This window comes from Parasteatoda tepidariorum, chromosome 2 (assembly GCF_982258835.1).
Source record: "Parasteatoda tepidariorum strain Cologne lab strain chromosome 2, Ptep-v5.0, whole genome shotgun sequence".
NCBI lineage: Eukaryota > Metazoa > Arthropoda > Arachnida > Araneae > Theridiidae > Parasteatoda > Parasteatoda tepidariorum.
This window is the reverse complement of record NC_141756.1, coordinates 23,912,647-23,935,087: the sequence shown is the minus strand read 5'-3', so window position 1 is coordinate 23,935,087 and position 22,441 is coordinate 23,912,647. Positions and strand designations below refer to the sequence as shown.

Here is a 22,441-nt window from a genome sequence, read left to right as displayed (position 1 = left end):
TATCGTAAAATTATTTTACATTTATGTATATGTTATATTTATTTATATGAAGGTATGGTCAAAATTATACGAAAAAAAATTTAAATACGAAAATTCAATAGAAATGTTAACATTTTACTGTTAACATTTGTTAACAGTTAAGTGTTAACATTTAGTTAAGTGTTAACATTAGTTAAGTGTTAACATTAGTTAAGTGTTAACATTAAGTTTTACATTTTACTTTTTAATTTTATAACCAATGAGTTTTTGTGATAAATTATTACTCACCTGTAATGAATATCGGTGAATATTGCTATTCCTTCTAGACAAATTTCGACTTTCCTCTTTCAGTGATTGGCTCACACTCTCTTTATCTGACCTAATAATTAAAAAACAAATCAAAAAATACATAAATCAGTTCAAAAATTCTATCTTAACTTTAAGTATTTTTGAAGAATTCTTGCACTTTATTAACTTAAGAGGATTAAAGAATTAAATGTGAAACAATTAAATATCGGCATAGGTAACAACATTTCAGGAGTTCCTGAGTAAATATGACATCTACATTATTATTCTGTTACGCAAGTATTTCCTAATGAATGAATGACAAACACGACGGGAAAAAACGATTCATGACATTCTGTATTATCGTGATTTTATTCTTATTTTAAGCACCTGAATGAATAATAGCTGGTTTTTATTGTTGGAAGGAAAAATTCTGAAAAAAGATAAAAAACAGTATATTTACATTTACTTCTTTTTATCCTTGCTTTATCGACGTGCCTACGAATTCGAACGTTTTTATTTATTTATTTTTTTTTTGGAAGCGAAAAATTAAGGGTAGTTAACAATATTACTATTATCATTTTTATTATAAGTTTAACATTCATGAATTAATTAAGGAACATAAGAATTTTTTATTCCATCGTACTTTTTTCTGCACATTTTTTGTAATTTGAAGTTTTGAAATCTTAATAGTACAACGAAAAAAAGTGTGAAAAAATTCGTGAAGAAAAGTAAATTGTACTAACTTTCAAACCTTTACTTTATAACTTTCATCGCATATTCCTTGTACATTTTTTCTACAGACCTTTGTAAGTTCAAGTCTTACAGGTTTTGTGCAGAAAAAAAATGTAACGTAAATTTGAACATCCAAAACTGCGGCAAAGGCGCAGTATTTGATGTTCGTGATATATTATGATATTTGAATATAGAGAAAGAATTTTATTATAAATAAAAAGTACAAGAAAACGGTACTATGCACATTTAAGAGAAATATCATGAAACAATAATAAATTGAAATAAAAATTTTAAAAACTGCATTTCTACAGTACAAGAAGTACAAAGAGAAAATTTCGAAGAATTTTCGAAAAGGGTAGACGATAGGTGTTCGTTCCGAAAACGATTCTCCTTGCGTTTTTCGTTTTGTCTGACAAAAATAATTTTTTCCTCTTTAGCCTACTAGAAAACGTATTTTTTAAATTCTTATTTTTTATTAACTAAGTTTTTATTGTCGATAAATTCATGAGAAAAAATATCGACAGTGATAATAAATTCTCTTAGATCAAGGGTGGGCAAATAGGTGCTTGTGGGCCATTTACGGCCCGCTAAAAGTTTTTTTTCTTTTTTGTGTGCTTGATCCAGCAAGTTAATCAGAAAAATTCGCTATAAACAGGATAGGATAGTGGTATAGGTGGAAGGGCATACACCCACAACGTTTTCGATAGTATCCCAGTTTCTGTAAATTTAGCACTTTTGCATAGACTGTAATGAGAATCTCTACAAGCAATTTCAATCCTGAACCCTCACTTCCACAAAATGACCCCTTCACGAAAACAATTGCCCATTTCTGCCTTAGGTGATAAATTATCTTTGTGGTAGTCAGAAAACGATTAGAACTTGTATTGTCAACAGACACAGAGAACCAGTGGAGATCTTAGAACTCTAGTTAGTTAAAAAGTGGTCAAAATTACCATGAATGATATTCCTGCAGTAATAATATGGAGATTAATTCTAGTTGTAACGGTAATAATATGCCCACAAAAGATCTAGTTCTTTGATTGAAAACTAGTGATTCGATTCAAATTATTGAAGGAAAAAGAATTCCAAAATTATCATTTAAAAAATCCTTTCCTAAAAAAATCTGCATTCTTCTTATTTTCAAATATCGCGTTTATTATAACTAGACTTTTATTAATTTTAATTATTTAATTTTTATCTATATTGAATGAATTAAATTACCATAATTATTGCAATGTAATTCCATTCCATCAATACTTATTAGTTCAATTACTGTAAAATATAATTAATTTAATTAATCGCTATTATTTTAATAATGCCATTTGTTTTACTTATGAGAACTAATTTATTAAATAAATGAGAGTTAGTAAATTTATGTTATTAAGTATTAATAAGTAACTTTTTAATAATAAATATAAGAGCCGTGGTTGCAAAGGAGATAGAGCACTCGTCTCCCAATGAGGTGACCCGGGTCCGATTCCAGCGATAGCTGGTCGATTTGAATTCAGCACTCGGCTCGCACCGACCACAGTGCTGACTTAAAATATCCTCAGTGGTAGACGGATTATGAATTAGAGTTCCCTTGTAGTCAGGCTAACCGTGGAATGTTTTCATGATTTTCCTCCCCATGTTACGCAAATGCGGATTAGTTCCATCAAAAAGTTCTCCACGAAGGCAAATTTCTCCAAATATTTGATCCAGGAGTTCCCTTATCTTCTAGATTCGGTTCAAAATTACAAGGCTACGGAGTTGAATATTAGTAGCCGTAAACCTTAAATTGGGTCGGTTGTTCAACAACGGTTATAAAATAAAAATAATACATTTTAATAGTTTATTTATCATTATTAATTAAAAAAAGGTTTATTTGGTATATTAAACCTTTTAATCTTCGAATTTCAAAAAAAAAAAAAATGTAAGCAAAATTATCAAGGGTTACTGACTTGAAAATCAATTAAAAAATTAAACCATTTCTAATACTAATGAGAGAATAGTTCTATGCGTATTATCTAGTAAATATTATAATATGAATAATTATAATAGAAGAAAATGTAAAATATACCTGTGTGTAGAATCTTTAGAATCATCATCATTATTAATGATCATGGATACAGAAGAGGTGTAAGATATTGGCGTGAAAACATGATGTTGAGGACTTTGACTGTTATCACTAAGCTCCAAGGAAACACTGTTTTCATAAATTGGACTCACACAATGAAAAACACTACTATCTTCCTTCGGCAGTTCGACATCTGTCGCACTTTTATTCAACTCCATAGAATTCAAAATTTTTAATAATTTCCCGAATTCCGGTGACGACGTCTTGCATTTATCAGGCTTTAACTGCTTATCCTGATTACTGTAAAGGTAGGATCTCATTGTCTTATCAAGAGGGGCGAAGTCGTGACACTTCTGTTCACTCGTGCTATTGCGATTATTATCGTTTTTATCATTTGATATCGATTTGGAAAGATTCCCTAAATTGGTAAGAAATTTCGAAAAGACGCGAATTTTTTTCTCCATCAAAACCTCGCGCTTGTTGTTACGAAAGAAAGCAGAGTCGTTAGAGTCTTGAAAACTGCGCTCGTCCACGTAAGACGATCGTCTATTTTGAAAATTATAGTTCAGATCCTCTTCCGAATTGTCTTTATCTTGAAGTGGATATGAGTTACAAGCTCTGAGGGGCATAGTTCTTCGATAGTTTGTTTCACTATTTATATATTGACTAGATGGCGACAAATTTTGGCGCAATGTTTCGTTATTCAACTCATTTTTTGAGGAAGATAGGAACTGTGTATTGCGTAAGGAAGATTTGTCTTGAAGATCTCTAACTACAGAAGTTCTTTGCTTTGGAAACGGATACACTTTGTATCTATTCAAACCGAAATCTCCTGATTTTGGTGAAGCAGTATGTTTAGAGGAATTTATTTGTCTAGAAACTGGAGAGTGGTAGGTATATTCGTTTGATAGTTTATCAGAGACATTGGTTCTTGTATCACAGCTTTTATAATCACATGAATTAGTAGTACAGTTCGACATTTTAGAGTACTCGTACCGAACGTCCGGCGTTGAGCTCCATTTATTGTGTATGGGATGACTGTTTCTGAGTTTATAAGAAAAATTCACGTCATGACTCAGGGGGCGTGAATAAGATGGATTGCAATAATCTCTTGGGACGTTTCGAATGCTCTCTGAATTCTGTGGATCCGATAAATATTCTTTAGAACTTGTTCTTACTCCATATCTAGAAAAACACTCACTACATCGGGGTATAGTAAAAGATTTCGAATGGAAGTTCGTTGGATAATGGCGAAAATCATTTGTCGCTTCTGTACACAAATTTTGAGTTGATTTTGAAAGATTTCGTTGATGAAGACATGTATTACAACCATAATCGTTCATAGAAACGGGACAAGAAAGGTATCTACCTCGCTTATGGCTTCTTTTATATTTTCTGTTAGGCAGTGATGTTTGTGTCTTTATTTCGTGGTTATCTGCAGTGCTATTCCATCTAGACGACCAGTAGGGGCTATCACATGAATTTTGAATATCGTCTCTTTGGCAACCATAAAAGGAAGAAACATTCACTGCCGGTAAGCAGCAGCATGGATATATAATTGGACAACTCGAGATCATAGGGGCAGAAAAAGTACCACGAATCGGCTGCTTAGATTGCATGAAATTTGTCGGTGGAGAAAAACTAGATGAAGTACAACCTTGATTTTTCATTGGTTCTGGAACAATAGGAGGTACTTCTTCATCCCCATAGTTAAGCGAAGAGGACATCCTACGCAAAAGACGACGTTTCCGGTTGGGTAATTTGTCCTTTTCAGCATTTCTTAGAAGTTTAGAGCTCTCGTTTTTAATTTTTTGGGAAACTGTAACAGTTGGTTTATCTGGAACATTTTTCAAAGAGCTATCATTAAGCAGAGTGGTGTAATCAAAAAATATTTCACTGTTTTTGCGCTCATTATTCGTTGCTTTAGCATCAAAAGTGAAAACGTGACTAGCTGTGGGAGAGGTAGGTGATAAACTTTCGTCGTTAGTGTTCAGCATAGATGACAAGAAGTTAGATAACGAATCATCTCGTGTGTATTTAGGCTTACTTCTTTTGGAAGAGTCCGCCAAGTTGCTCACAGTTGCTGGACTGCACATTTCTATTGAAGATGGCGTTTCATATCCTATTGGCACAACTGACTCTTGCTCATGAGCATCATGAAAAGATTCAGAATCATCTTTCACACTAACCGATGTAGAGGAGTCGTAAAATTCTATTGAAGAATCTACGTTAACGGATTCTGTGTTGACGCTATCGCTTTCATCTGGTTTTTCAAAAGATTCAAAAACGTTGTCATTAAAGTTTTTAGAAAAATCGCTAGTTTTCAGCTCTCGTGTCATGGAGAAATTTCGCAAATTAAAAAATGAACCCTCTGACAATCGCCTTAACGGCTGTTTAATTATTGTAGGTTTTATAGATTCGTCTATATCAGTAAATGTCTGAAAAGAACAATCCAAGGGTTTCTTGTCGACTGAGAAATCGTCTGCGTTGGTCTGCGATATCTCAGCATTTTCGAACTCTTTTAGCTGAACACGTACTTCACTTTGCTCCTCCTTAACAATAGCTTTAGAAAAAGAATCATTATTTATTTCATTGGATGAGAAATCTAAATTAAGTGTATCAGCTAGTTTGGAAGACGAATCTTCCAAACTAGCGTCTTCCTGAATTTTTTGCTCGACAACAACTGAAACACTATCACTTTCACCATCATCTCTTCCTCCGACAGTCGGTTGGTTTGAATTTTCTAAACAACTCGTCTGAAAATCCCGAGAAAGCTCATCACATGATGGTGATTTTTCCAAAATATTTTCCTCATTATCTGCATCGATGCTAGCAGCCGAGACAAGTATTGCGATAGGACTAGTAGGGAAAAGATCATCTTCTGCAAACGATGAATTGTTGCTATCATTAGAAATAAGTTTGCTGTAACGAGATGATTCGGTTGATTCATTAACAGAAGATGGGTCATCGAAGGAAAATGCAGCAGGTCCTGTGTTCGATCGCAGCAACGGATAATTATTGGGACAAGATAAATTACCTCTGTGAGATGGATCACTTTGAGAATCCTTACCAATACTAAGGTTTCTAAAGAGTCTTCTTTTACCTTCTTTTCTCCGGAAGCAACCGATGGACTGTACAATTCGGTCGTTTAAACTTTCCATTTCTGAAAAAAATTAACAAATTTTTAATGCAGTGATAACCGCAATAGTTAAACTTATTACCGGAGAGAGGTGCTAAACACATTTAGTCAAAATGTGATATTTTTTCCGTCGTCCTTTAACATGCATCTAAGAATCAATTTTTAACATTCTTTAATAATTGAGTCTAGCATCATGCATTAACTATCAAACACAATACCAGTATCTCGCGTAAAAAAATACAGTTGTTTATTTCATAAAACGATATATTATGAAATATTCTTGGTGAAAATGCACACGAAATATAAGAAAACAAGCAAATTTTAAGTAGTCTATATTTGTTTAAATGATAAAAGATATAATAAAAGTTGGATATTTATGTTAAATGTCTAGGCGAACTATTATGTCATTGAATTTAAGGTCAAATTCTATGCATAAATTTAGCTTAAATGTATGTTTCTTTTCTTTTTTTTTTGTTCCAACATTTTACATTCGACATATCTATATTATATATTGACACACATTTTATAGCATTATAAAATAAGCAATTGAATCAACATTTTAAATGGTGATTTGCAAACGGAAATAAAGTATGTATTTCTAAATTTTCTTGAGACACTCGCAATTGATGCTACTTCTAAAAAGGACTTGTAGGCTTAAATCGAATGTTTAAGTATTCCTTCATTTTAGCAAGGTAAATACAGATTTCATAGAGAAATTTTGATATTGTAGCAGACATGAGGAAAAAACATGTTAAAAAATGTAGAGCAAAATTCTTTTGCAGAAAAAATATTCCTGAATCTAGTAATCATTTTCTTCTCTCACTTGTATGTCATATATTTTTTTTTAAATTTATGATCCAATTCCAACTTTTAAAGGAAATTTCTAAACGACTACTACTTATCCTCATTACTTATTCTTAACATAATTCGATTGTAAATACATTCGAGAATATTGTTAAAGTTTTTTATGTGTTAATATTTCATTATCGGTCTGCGGGTATCGATGTCTAGTTAGCATTCTGAAGGTTCTTACATTACGTTATCGTCCTGTAGGTTTCGTTAACATTGTTAACTTCTGTCACAGAAACAGTTCGTGAAATTCTTAAAATCCATAAAGAAAGAAGTTACTAACCTGTTTCTGGGAATTGTGAAAGCCTCTGGATAAGTGAAGGCAAAAATCTGTCCGGAATAATCGGATCACACGATCCAGCGAATCCCATTTCTTGCAAGAATCCCTCTGCGTCGAAAAGTGACGCATCTAACGAGTACTCACTGTCCTGGCTAAGAGATTTAAGAAGAGTCAGCTTCCGATTGTCCGGATATTTATAATAGAAAGGGTACAGAGAGTTCGGTTGTACCACACTTTGCTGACCAAGGATTCGCTTCTCTGCGTTCGAAGCTTTTTCGGAATGTACGTCACTTTGTGCAGAGCTCCTCCCGTCTTCGTAGGACACATTGATCCCGGAATCGGGACTGCTGGAAACAATTTCTTCTTCTTTTTCATTTCTGTTTTCGATTTCAGCGACTTGGTGTTGTTCCATGCAGATAATGTTTTTGATGCTTTCTTTTGGATAAATGGGTTAAGCGACTTGGTTTTGTTCCATGCAGATAATGTTTTTGAGGCTTTCTTTTGGATAGTTGGGTTAAAACTGAAAGAAGAATTAAAAAAATATAGTTCTAGTTTTAATACATACAAGAATATAAGAACATTTAAATACATACTATATTAACTGCATTAAATTACCGACTTTATATAATAATTATATATATTTAAATACATACTATATTAACTGCATTAAATTACAAAAAATTTCACGCGCTTTTTCATGATGTCTCTATTGTTTTGAAACAAAAATGATTTATTTTGGCTGCAATAATTTTTTATATCCATCTGTTTAAAATGGCAAAATGTATTTTTATGGTGCTTCTTAAAATATTTTCATTATACAATTTTTTCAGTGCATTATTTAATGAAAGATGACGAGCTAAAAATTTCAATAATAAAAATATTTTAGGTGCAGGAATTTTTTTTTTGAAAAATTATTATTATTATTAAACAAATGCCAGCCTTTGACTATTAGGTCATTAGGCTTCTAACTCTCCAGTACTTCTTAACAATACAGTCAAAGTCTGTTAGTGCAGAGCACGTGTCCAAATGCGCAGCAGTCATGGCTTGTCTGGAGTTACATAAAAGACAATCTGATAAATAAGTCAGATTGAGGCAAATTTTTTTAAAGGATAATGTGCTATATTTATTTTAACAGAATTTTACTTAAAATCCATCTATAATATGCTCTTTACGGAGCTTAAACGCCTTCGTTTTGTGACCGAAGTTTGACATTTTACAACTTAATTAAGCATGGGTCTGGAAAGAATTCACAATTTGCATATTTTTGCTATAACTAAGAAGTTTAAAACCACTAAAAATTTGCTTGCGTAATATTTGAATGGCCCCTAAGGAGGTAAAAATTAAAAACATTTGATGGATTACTGATTATAAATAGTGATTGGAATTAAAATTCCTCATATGAGACTGAGTCACATATTTAAACTTTCAAAGTTGAAGGATGAAATACAATAACTGTGTTATCATATTGATTTATTTCGGAAAAAGTAATCGAGTGATTCTGTAGACTGAGTTCTATCATCAACTTTATCTCGACTTAAGCGTGTATCAAACGTGCTTCATAACCACGTGTTTTGCATTTTATTCAAACTGCCAGGTGCTGCTTGCAAATAAGGTCGGTATATTTATTTATAAACACAATTGTTTTGATAAAGAAAACTATTTGAAGTTTCTTAAAAAAAATAAAAAATATAGATGTGCAGTGATCTTTCTTCGTGAGTGGATTCATTGCTGTTTGCTGTTGAAGTGAGTCAGATCAAGCCAGAACGGAGTTTCTGTGAAAAGACGTTTCAGCGTTGAATAGACGGAACAACGTTCCAATCAAATCATCAGAAAAGAACGAATTAAAAAGAAAAAAGGGAAACACCTCTTAAGAGGGAGCTATTCCGCCATATTTAAAAATTTAAAGTTAAAAAAAAAATTGAGTTTAGGTAGAATAAACTATGAAGTTTAAAATGCTGAAAAAATATCAGAATGCAAAGTAATTATACCAAGATTACTCAGAATTAAGCATTGTAAAAGTTATGCCATTATTTGTTTGCATTTTGACATTTTGAGAACATTATTTTTCAGAATATGAAACTTCATGATTTACTCTAGGATCCTCTAAACTCACTCTTCTCTAAACTTTAAATATTCAAATTCCAAAGGAGATGAAACAGAATATGACATGAAAAATTTCTCCAGCAGTGTGGCGTACTCTTAAGAGAATTTTCCTAATCGGTACAACAGAAAAATTTAACAATGAGTAACATATCGTGTCAGACTTGCATTAAATACCTTAGTTCGCAAGAAGTTCTCCAGTACTTATATCCTCTATAATGGCCTTTTATAGTTGCAAAATTAGCATTTATAATGGAACCAGAAAGCAATAGTTAAACAAGGTATAAGTTACTAAACAGTTCAAATTGTGTAAAATATTCATAGAGATCATATTGCATACGTGGTTCATATTATCATACCTACCACGGGTGACACCAGAACTTTCCCAACATGGATAAATAGACTTATATATGTATTTTTTAATATTTTTATAAAATTGTATAATTATTTTTATTTATTAAAAACGAGTATTCATTGTAAAGAATAAGAAGAAACATATAAGAAGGCACATATTCCCTGCATAGAGTTTATGATTAGGAAGTGACTAATGACTTGTCCTCCTGGTGCCATCTTTACTTTTATATACGATCTTTACTTATACGTACGGGACGTAATAATATTGCAAATCCATTGACAGGGTGCGTAGCGTTTTTAAAAAGTGCTTAAAGGTGCTTATTTTCAATTTTCGTTTTTTAAAAGCCTTTCAAGGGTGCTTTTTTCATTGAGTGTTTTTAAAAAGTGATTAATTTTCCCTTTTTCAAAATGAGATTTTTCCTTTACCATGTTGATTTTCGCTACGAATTACGTTCACATTGTTCTATTTAACATTTTCACAATTAATTCAACTCCAATATATTTTGGCATATTGTCAGTCCATAGCGTATGGAAACACCATTGTCAAAAACAATACCTAAATTTTTAAAAAATTTTTTTTGACATGACGGTTAAAACAAGTTTAAACCGTCAATAGTCAAAAACTTTCCTACCCTGCCTAAGTATATTTTTTGAAGTTCTTAAAAATATTTTTTGAGTGCTTAAAAGGTGCTTATTTTTTGTTGAATAATTTGGCTACGCACCCTGATTGAAAAGATTGATATTACGCAATATTTCTCAAAGTTTGGTCTTTTCAAAATTAAAAGTACATAGCAAAGGTAAAATACTGCGTGAATTAAATTTCTCAAGAAACCACCAGGAAAGACCCACCTCTGTGTATCGACCACTTTAGGGAGGTACAAAACCTTTAGGAGAGATAATCAAAACCTCTCCCGGGCAAACCTCAGCATCAAATACAGAAAAGGTAAAATATGGAAACATGAAAAAATATCGAAACAAAAAATATTAACAAAGCAAATAAGTAGATTCAAATATATTCAAAATATTTATAAGTGGATCTTGTTTAGTGAGGGATTTTTTTTTACTTTCTTTAAAAGATATTGGCAGAAGTCAGAGTGCGCTAAAGAACATGCAGTCAATGATATATTTTTACAGTTGAAAGTTAAATAGAAAAAAAAAATTTTTAGTAAAAACTAAGCCTCTGAAACAAACAAACCTCTTCTCATTTTCTAAAGCTAATTAATTTTTATGATATAAAATGAAATGCAAACTTAAACAAAAAAAATACATTTATTTATTTAAAATAGGTCGATTGTTCGTAATTGGTAAATTTGTTTCATATGTCTTATAAATTGTTGTAATTGTCAATGTGTTAAATAAATTAATCTCGTGGATGGAGGCCAATGATGTAGAATCAAGAGCTTACGTAGTTAAAAGAAAAAGATAAAATATAATTGGAATGTAGAGTAAACGTCAAAAATGTGACAACCTCAAAAAACAAATCTCATTATCATTTAATGTAACAAATTAGATAAAAAGTAGGTAAAGTTGGCGGGTTGAATATAGTCTGTACGAAAAAAAAGCATTGAATGAATTTTATTTCGAAAAAGAACTTAATTTTTTTATTAAAATTAAACACAAAAAAAACTTGAATTCTGTCAATATTTTAGTTTAGCTTTACATAGAGTTATTCTCTGAGGAGCAATAACATTTTCATTAATTTATATTTTATATTTTAAAACTTTTGAGACAACAAAAAATTTTGATTTCAGCTTGTTTGTGGAACCCATCAAAATTGGGGGGAGATAGAATCGAAAGCGGATTCGACTAAAAGATTTATATCCCTCCTCCAATTTTAAGAGATCAATCAAAAAATTCATTAATCAAAAATCAAGTAGAATCACTCAACTTAGGAGGAATTTTTCATTCCTTTTGTTGGTCGGCATGGTAAGCAAACAGAAGGGGCTAATTGTTACTCAGAAAGAAAAAAATAACAGACAGTAAAACAATTTCAATTTTAGCATACTTTCGGTAACAGTAAAGTATACATGACGACCAAAACTAATTACCAGTTATATTCTAAATATATAAAGCAAAATTAGGAACATTTTTTACCGACCAAAGGCCTCCTAGAAGATAGAAAACCTCAGCACTGGTTACTATAAACAATTTGATCCTTTAGTAGTCCAAACCTAATGACATCTTTCGTATTCCTCCCCCCCCCCCACTGCGCAGCTTAGTAGCCCGAACGTAGTGACCTCCTTCTTATTTACATCCATTGCGAAGTTTATGCTCGTTACGTCGGACTGGGATTACTGAATTGGTCCGTGCTGAGGCCTTCTCTCTTCTAGGAGGTGTTCCCAAAGAGCCAGAAGTATCAATTTTTATAGTGACCACAATATCGATTCTAAACTATTAAAAAAAAACTATTGACGTTATTACTGAAAAGCATTTCTTAAGAAAAGAATTTCAGAAAATAAGAAAAGCATATAAATGAGAGAAAAAAATTGCCTGTCGTTTCAACGGAGGTTTTTGTAAAATATTACCACTTACAAACCGGACTCCTACTTTGCACAAATGGAAAAAGTGCTTGAATGAAAAACCTGGTAGAATGTCTGAATATAAATTGAACAGAAATTTTCTTCAGCTAGGCTACTAATTTTGTCAGAAAATGCAACAACTGTTTGATTTCAAAAAAGATGCATTGATCGCACGATGTATAATTTTATATAATTAATACAGTTTGGTTGAAAGGAATATTTAGTTTTTTCTAATATCTGTGCTAAGAATGAATGATTTGAGTTACCAGTAGAATAAGAGTTGTAATAGAGATGTTCATAAAATAGAACGTTGGCATTTAAACATTTAAGTATCATTTATAACGTTTAAAACTAATAAAATTTTTGAGTTTGAGTTTTTGAACCAACAAATGATTTTGAACGAATGTAAAATTTATGTTTAGCAAACATAAGTTTTTTCGCTACACTAATGATTTCAAAGAAATAAATCTTAAATAATTATAATCATAACGAGGAAATTTTATTAATTAGCTTACTTTTAAATATTATCGGTCATAATATTTTTAAAAACAAACTGAATATTAAATTAACTCGAATGACACCTTTAATTAATAAAATTCTGCCCCCCCCCCCACTTGAAACTTTGAGCCAACATAAAATAATCATAACAGTCGGGGAATGATCACAGCTTTTCCACTTAAAAAATAAAAGGAGAAACTAGAAGCACGTGTTTTGGAGCGTGCATTTTCGACGAGAAAAGTGACGATGAACAGACAAATTTTTAATCGCCATATTTTATATTTAGTCGCCCTTTAACTTTTTTGCGACCGTAAATTTTACCTTATACCCAATTACGTGCTAATTTATTATAGATATGCTTTTTTGAAAGCAAAGTGAAAGTAAAATCATAAAGCTTTTACTATTTCTAGTTTAAAAATATCTACCACTATTTACTTTTTCCGGATAATAAGTGATCTTACATCATACATTTTAACGAATTAGTCATTTCTTTCGAAAACAGATGAAATAGTTTTTATACCACTTTTTCAACTCTTTTTTTTTAAATATTTATTATTTTTAAATTACTGGAAAAAATGCTTTTTAAACTACTATAATACAAAATTTTGAAAAAACAATTTCATTATTTTTAATTAAGAATTTAACTTTGATTTCATGCTTTAAATAGTTATTACTCAATTATATTACTTTAAGAAAAATCCTGTTCAGAAATTTTCAAATTCTCCTACAAATTTAGTAAATGAGAAAAAAAATTATAACCAATTTTTCTAAGGACCATGTGAAAATCGAAAATGAGATTTATTATTGTTTTATAAATATCTATTTCAGAACAAAACAGTGAAAACTTATAACATATATTCCTTTAATTTAGTATTTTTTAATTACTGTTTCATAAGATTTATGCCCGTTTTAGTAGTGATACTTGTAACAAACTATCGTTTAAATAATGCAGGTTCGTAATAAAGCAAGTAAATAAAACTCTTTGGAACAAAATGCTCTCATAATTCTAGAGAAAATATTCAGGCAATTAGGATTTGGTCTATGAACTAGACATCTGAGGATCTCAGTAATTCTATCGAAAAAGTTAGAATTAATGAGATCCTCAGTTGCTTATGGAATAATCCATTTTCCTAAATAAAAAAAAAATGGCGATTTTTCTAATTCGTCTTACATTATAACACTAGTGATGGAAGAAAAGAATGCCTGTATCCTTATATCTAGCCATCATATATTCATCCATGTTTACCAGGATAAAATGCTACATTGCCTTTTATTAAAAACGCTGTAGACAAGTATAAATAATTTTACGAAATATGCAACAATTATATAACACTTTAAAAAACCTTCGTCTTTTCCAACTGAAGAGTTAGAGCAAACAGATACAAAGCTTTAAAACTTACATGAGTTCAAAAATTTCCGTAACTTACATGCTGATGAACAATGATGCCTACACCTGTTAGCAACCAGAACAATTATTCTATACTCAAGATTCTTAAACACTATGTTCTGAATCAATAAGGATCTAACTACTGCTAGAATTTACTTCTCTTCTAAGGCTTTTAGGTTGCGGCCCAGAGACTTCTTCGTAATCAGAGATAAACCTAAGCAGGTGTTCAAATTTCGCCTTAAAAACAAGAGAAGTAAGAATATTTCACCTGCATTCTCTGTGGACTTAAGGACTCGTGACATTCGCCGTTGGTTTGCAAATGCACTTGGCTCCAATCGCCTGATGAATCCCTTCAGTGAAAATTGACCTTGTACTTGGGGAAAGTTGCCATCTTATATTTCAGAAAAAGAAGGCCTAATTCTGTTTAGAATGAATAGAAATTGAGTACCTTTTCTGTAATTTTTGTATGATCGAATTTCACTAAATAAACATTTTTTCCCTTCCTGTTTTCATTTTTCGTGATTAACTTTTCACGCTAAGCACATTAACTTTATAAGTAGTTAGATTAATAGTGTTTATTAATCATGCGCATTGGTTTTTGACAGTTAAAGAAAATACAAATAGAAATTAGGAAATAAATTTGAGTATAAATGCTTCTTCTCTGGCAACACTTCCTGAAAAATTAGTTTAACATTGAGCAATAATATCAGAACCTCAAACCAAATTAAAGTTTGGTTTGATTAGTTAACACCTTAAATTTGCTACAACTTTAAGGTGTTAAATTTAACTGTATTGAGCCATCGTGCCATGTAATCAAGTTTTAGAAATTTGATAATATGGTTCATCTTAGAAATTGCAGTTAATTTGAAAGATATTATGATTCAAAGTAGGTGTCAAGTTAAACAAGTTTATCGCATATATTAAAAAAAATTTCATAGTTCAAAATTTTTAATACTGTAAGTAACATTATTGGTCCATTAACCAATATGTCTGGTGGCAAAGGAGCTCTTTTAAATTAGGACCGAATATGTCGTAAAAATATATCTAAATTGGACCACTTGTCACGCATAAGTTCTACATTCTTCGTTTGGCTAGTTAGAGGACAAGCATAAATGATGTTACGCTTGGAAGGGAAGGCTTTGAAAATTGGAACAGTTTGCAGATTGTGACAAGGTAGGAGATGTCAAAAAGTCTAACTTATCACATTTTGGTTGGAGTTAAAAAAAAAAAAAAAGCAAATTAAATATTTTTATATAACTAAGTTTTTTCCTTTATATTTTTCATCAAAAAATAAGAGCACATCTAACCATCATCATTATTGTTGTTATATTCTTACAAACGCATGGTTGAAATTTAAATTTAAATTAGAAATATGATCTACAACATGTGTTTTGTTTCTGAATAGCTTGCATATGTTTATGTAATATAGCGTGACCTTTTTCTTAGGGTTTCCGATCTTAGAAGATCGTGAATACTTTTTCCATTCTTCCATTTCTTTATTATGCTGCATTTGATTTTGGAATTTCAAAATTGCCGTGATAGCAGAATATGAAACCTTTTTCCATCTTCTTTAATATGCAAAACAGGAGTAGTTAAAGGCAAGTTTTTTCCTGTCTTCATTCTGAGGCTTATAAAATAAACACTAATATTTTCACCTAGATAATAGGATTCTATTCTAATTCTTTAAAAATTAAGCAAAGTGAGTAAAATATTACTATTTATTAAAGTAATACAGATGAAATCACTTTTTTTAGGCAACAAAAAACTCATGACTTACGTTTACGTGAGTTGTGAATAATTTGAAAAGTAATATTAAGTATTATAATTCCTGAAAGAAAAATTGTAGTAAGTAAGGTTTATCATATGCTTTATCATAAGGGAAAACTGCCTAATACTGATTCGGTTCGGATAGTAAATCATTTTAATTTATGAGATAAATTATTTCAATAAAACATTTCTTGAAAATCAATGTGAATAAATTACAAAAAAAAAAAATTATTTAAAAGGTAACAGGAAAAAATGTTTCAGCTTTAAAAGAATTCAAAATAAGGAAATAATAATTGAAAAAGATAGTTAGCTAAATGATTTATCTCTAAAGGCAAAAACTTTTTGTTGCCAGTATTACCATTTACTAACTATTATTTTAAATGTAATGTAGGGATCCCAACTGCTCCACTGTCTACTAAAATTTTAATAAATTGGTAGCGAATCAAAAAGTAAAACTTGCGGAATAAGGATAATTACCCCCACTCTTCATAAGAGTAACCACGTGATAAGTGCAACTAAGCTGCATTTAGATCACTTCAAATATTTGAAATGAAGTTGTAGAAAAATGTCTTAAAATGAAAAATACTAAACTAAAATTAACTTAACCCTTAAGTGGGCCATTTATTTCTAGTATCGATAAATTAAAGAATTTTTGCGAATGAAACTTGTAAAAGAATAGTAATTGATATAAGAAAAGAAAAACTCATTTAGCTTATAAAAATTAATTTAAATTTTAATGCCATTTTTTTGGTGGAAATTATATTTACCACAACCTATTGACTTTTATTTTTCCTTATTTATAAAATAAATTTTATAAATGATACAAACTTCAGAAATAATTATGTATTTTATAACTTGTATACGTTTTCCTATACTAAAGAAATGGTTGCCAATTTTATTCAAACGCACTTCAAGAAAGCTGATGTTAGTAACAAATGGAAACCTAAACTTAAAGTGGTAAAATAGTTAACATAGACTTTAAAAATTGGTGGTAAGTACGCTTACCACGGCTTTAGAAAGGGTTAAATTTCGTTACCGGTAGAAAATATTTTTTACAAAGCAGGACAAGTTGGCCTCTCTGCTAATGACTTATAATCTATCTTCCTAAATTTAAAATAGTCAACATATCTTCCTTATAATAGACTGAATGAAAAGGATATATTACCTAAGTTATAAGTAACATTTGTTCAGTTTATGTTTAGAGCTCCCTAGTTTTGTATGGATAAAATCAGAAAATATAATACTCAATAAATAACTGTAATGTTTAAAAAAATGAACACAAAATCATACGAAGAATCCTTATATAATAATATTCCTAAAGTTTATAGTTAAATTGTGAAAAATCTACACATAATTGATGGATATGTAACAGTTAAGTTAGGTCCTAGTTTTGTGAGGAAAAAACATGTTTTCTAGGAGTTTTAGAATTAAAATTATGAATTCATTATGTCATCTTAGATGTTATTGACTCAAAAATGACACTTTTCAAAACAATAGTTTTGTGAAGGGTCCGTTTCTGCAACAAAATATTTTGTGAAGCGTCAGTTTTTTCGATAAAATATTTTGCAAAATTTCGTTTTAACGATAAACTATTTTGTGAAGAGTGCGCTTAAGAAAATCTTTTATGGAGGGTCCGTTAACAGCCCCAAATTTGTCCTAAATAAGCCTCTGATTTCCATTGACATAGTTAAAAAGAAGTTATGTAAATAGTATTTTTAATGTAGTTTAGAACTCATATCATCAATTAAAAATTTGTGAAAATGTGTTCATTTAAATATCATTTTTAGTGCTCGGTATCATTCAATTAAGGGTACGTTTTCGCGATATAATATTTTGTGACGGGTCAGTTTTTTCAATAAAATATTTTGTGAAAGGTCCGTTATAATGATAAACTGTTTTGTAAACGGTACGTTTTTACAATTGAAGCTTTCATGAGGGTCGGTTAACGGATCAAATTTTTTTCCTAAACTGGCCCCTGATTCCAAAGAGATAGATAAGTTAAAAAAAAAAAATAGATAAAACAATTGATGTAAATAATACTTTTAATACAGTATAGAACTCATATCAACGATAAAACATATGTCAAAAAATCATTGTTTATTCAAATATCATTTTTAGAGTTCGATATCATTCATTTGAACTGTTTTCACAATAAAATATTTTATGAATTGTGTGCGGTCTGTTTTAACTATGAACTACTTTGTGAAGAGTACGTCTTTACGATAAAGGCTGTTATGGACCCCAGTTTCTCCTAAACTGGTTCCTGATTCCATAGGCATAGTAAAGTAAAAAAATTAATTGATGTAAATAGTATGTTTAATGTAGTCTAGAACTGATATCATCGATCAAATCTCAGTCATGACAAGTTCATGGTTCATTAACATTAGATATTTAAAGTTCAATACCATTCATTCACATTGCTTGAGACAAAATATGAAAAATCATATGATATTATGAAGCATTATATATTATCTGCAAAAAGTTCACTGCTCATTAATTTATCATGATTAAAGTTCGATGCCATTCATTCTCATGACTTGAGACAAAAACTGAAAACTCATGTGACATTATGAAGCATAATCTTGAAGTGTGACATTAAGGTCCATTTGAATAGAATAAACAAGGATCGCCTAATAATATATTCGTCTGCAGAAGACGAAAAATATGAACCTAAGGTCGATAAAACACGAAAAGGGGAGAGCCGGATATGGTATTTAAAAGGTTAGGCATTCATGCATCTTTTTGCTTGGTTCAAGGGTCACTGAACACTGCTATTCACTATTCATAGCATGTTTAAATAAAAACTTCCTTTGATTAATTTATTTAGGACGTGTAGAACAATACACTGTCAAAGAAACAAGCAACCTTTTTATGAATTTAAAATTCAAAGTAGAATAAACTTTACATTTCACATTTTATTTACTTGCAAAGATCTAAACGTTCTGTCAAAATTCAGAGAGTTGCGGCTAGGCGTTAAAATATCAGTGTAATTATAAAGGAAAGAATATTTATTGGATATCTTAAAATAACAATGTTATAAATTTTGTATAATTGCATACAAAAGCACGTCGCAACTTATTTATAAAACAAAATCAAGCTAAAACTAATGTATTTCTCAGTCTTCAGATTTTATTGATAACCGCTTTCAAAGTTCATATTAGACGTTTTATTTATTTTTTTTAATGGAAATATAGATTTTGTATTTAGAAAATAGCTTAACTAACAAATTATTGATGTGCAATTATTTATCTTAAAAGAAACTTACGATATTTTATTTTAATGCAAATAAAAAATAAACAAAGGCGTGATTTATTTCTTACATTGTATTTATTTATTTAATTATTTTGCGTAAACGCCGTATACATAATTTTTTTTTTTTTACCAGCGTAACATTTTTATTTTTATAAATGGATTAAACATTCTTTTGGCCAAAAATGATTTTATATCATTATGCAAGTTGCGTAAAATCCCATTACTATTTTTATAGAATTTTTAGGGGTAGAAAACTGGTCTTAAATTTTTTTTAATAACATTTATGGTGAACCAGTCCAAGTTCTTCACAGTTATTACGAACTCTAATTATCTATACATAATAATAAACGCGGCTGTGTGTGTGTGTGTGTGTGTGTCTGTAATCACAATATATCGCCCCAGAAGCCTCGCCCAGGCACGAAACTCGGCACATAATTGTGTTTTGACATAATGAAGAAGTATTTTTTTTCTTTTTCAAAAATTTTGATTAGTTATTTAGTTATCAGTCATTTTGTAAGTCTATGCTTTTCGTCTGCTTTTTCGTCTTCAAAGAGCCATATTCAAAAAACTATTAAAAAATGCATATACTTTTCCCCACTCTTATAAATGTATGCTAATGCGAACCTCACAATTGAAATATTAATTTTCGACAACTTAAACCAATAATATACGAAGGAATTAATAATTTAATTATAAAGTTCGCATTAGTTTACATTTATTAAAGTGGAGAAAAGTTTAACTTTTGTATTAAAAATGTGGCAACATATTCGATACGTAAATAGAACGCTTCGCTTTGATATATTTGTCGCTGTTCATAATTGTTATAATAAGTTTTTCTTCTTCTTTCCACGCTCTATTTTTTTTTCTTAAGCGAAGACGATAATTTTAATAGCGATATTGTAGTACTTTGTACAACTAAAAATTCTTTTCACAACACTTTAAAAATACTTATTTTATTTTCTTTATATATACAGAGAACAGTCGGCAAAGAATTCGATTAGGTTGAAAAACATTTCGCTAAAAAGGAACGAATTCCAAAAGAAAAAATAAACAACTTAAAGAATAAAAATGCTGATGCCAGCCAATTTTTTGAAAGTTAACTTAGAAATAACAAACCAAACGATGTTAACAAAATGACGTAGAAAGCGCAACTAGATCAAAATTATACAAGCACAACTAGATCAAATTATAATACCTGAGTGCTTGACGTAACAGATATAGAAATAGAATTTGATACCATAAAAAATTATGTAGAAATAGAAATTGATACCATAAAAAATTTATTCGTTTTCGTGTTCTTTTCATGTATTTAGCATTTTAGTTTTTTTTTTCTTAAGCGTTGTAGCTATATAATTTCAAACATCCTCAAGAGCTATAACACATCTGCAGCAGAACTGGATATGAAGACAAAATTGCTGGACAGGAACACTTTAATTGTCCACTAATCTTCAGATTTCCTGCTATGTTTTAAAAAACTTTATTTGTGAAAACCTTCAGAGTGGCGGACAGCTGGCCGCCTTAGGCGGCTAGTAAGTAATAAATATAATTATTTCAAATGGACTAAAATCTTTATAAGTTAAATCTCAAATTTAGTATTTTATTTACCGAACAATATCCCAATTTATATGCTGTAGAAAAATCCACGACCGCCTAAACACCGATGTTTCAAATTATTATATTAGTTTTAATTTGTGTTATTATTATCATTTTATTATTATTATTTTCATATTATCAGTATTATTATCACTGTTATTTTGGGGTCTGTCTAGACATTTTTTGAAAGCTCCTGTTTTTGTAAAATTGTGAAAAAACGACTCATAATTTGTGAATATATATAAAATAAACGCTAAGTCACATTCTTTCAACCAGGGTCCTGCTTTTGTGAATTTGTGCAAATAGGGTCCTGTTATTACAAAAATTGCTAAAAACCTTTTCAAGAAGTTTTTAAATTGTAAATACAATTATTTAAATTCTGACCAACACAGAACATTCATTTCTGATGAATAATAGAAACAAAATCGTTCACATTTTTAATAATTTCAATTGACATATTTTAAATAATACAACTTAGTTATGTATCACTTTTCATGTGTTACGCATTAAGTAAATTTAAACAATTCTTAAGTTTATAATATTTCATTTAAAAAATTGTAGAAACTAATTTTTATTTACTATTAATTTATTTTACGAATAAATATAAATGATCAATTATTTATTTACCAAGAAAAATTATCATTTCATATCAATAAGAATGTGCACACGATGTTTGTAAAAGTAGAAATATTTTCTTAGAATACTACATTTGGAATTTAAACTCAGGGAAAATTGGAAAATTTAGTTCGTTTCGAACCGTCTTTCTTCCTCCCCCCCCCGGGAAGGGTTTATTCGATTAACAAAACAATAATGAAATTACACAAATTTGTGAAGGGTCCGATCAAAAGATAAATTATTTTGTAAAGGGTTCGTTTTTATGAAAAGATATTTCGTGAAGGGTCCTTTAACGGACCCAAATTGCTTCTAAACAGACCCCAGATATTATTACATTTTATTATTACACGAGTAAAAATTATAAAATTATTTTCGTGATTTACAAAAAATTCATAGAATTTCAAAAAAAAATTTAAATGTTTCAAAAATTTGAATGGTAGAAAATACTGGTGATAGCTCAGAGCTAAGAAGCCTGAAAAATTATTATACAAAACAAATAATTACTAGTACCAACAATGATGTTTATATAATCATGGTTGAGTTACCAAAGGTTTTTTGAATGACTCAAAGGCCATACCGTCCTTTGTTACTTAATGCTGTTGTCATTACAGGTAGATATTTTTTGCTGAATATGAAAAGGTAAGCATTAACTAAAAGCTGTGAGTGAGTGGGGAAAAATTATGTTTTGAAATAATGAAAATACGTTCTTCTTAATTCCGTGTTTTTGACTGCATGATAAATTGATGTGCATAAGAGAAATATAATTCGCATAAGTTCTGTCAAAGCAAAACAATAAGAGCACGTTCTTTTATTTTTCATACAATGTTGCCATTTTCATTTTATGCATCAAGGTTTTAAAGAAACTTACGGTCACAATGCGGATAAATCTGCGCAAGCGCAAAAATACTGACTAGAAGTTATAGAATGGAAAATATTAAAATGTATTCGCAAAAATTAAACTTTTATTTTTAATAAAATATTTCAAATTTCATTATACATTAACTAATGCATTTAATAAATCTTTAAAGTAGAG

The 22,441-nt window shown here is 30.0% G+C and overlaps 1 protein-coding gene across 5 annotated transcripts in view; it reads right to left on the bottom strand.

Moving 5' to 3' along the window:
* Positions 1 to 22,441, bottom strand: part of LOC107455284 (uncharacterized) — a 79,318-nt gene that overhangs the window by 37,427 nt on the left and 19,450 nt on the right. For 2 of the 5 annotated variants that reach the window (XM_043046949.3, XM_087157019.1), the window contains exons 1-4: positions 14,195 to 14,346; positions 7,327 to 7,843; positions 3,059 to 6,218; positions 268 to 358 (exon numbers count right to left, since the gene is read on the bottom strand). In XM_043046949.3, the coding sequence (XP_042902883.2) occupies positions 268 to 358; positions 3,059 to 6,218; positions 7,327 to 7,735 (3,660 nt within the window). In that variant the 5' untranslated portion in view covers positions 7,736 to 7,843; positions 14,195 to 14,346. Of the gene's footprint in view, positions 1 to 267; positions 359 to 3,058; positions 6,219 to 7,326; positions 7,844 to 14,194; positions 14,361 to 22,441 lie in introns of those variants that run through there. The other 3 variants (XM_043046951.3, XM_043046950.3, XM_043046952.3) reach the window with 2 other exon arrangements.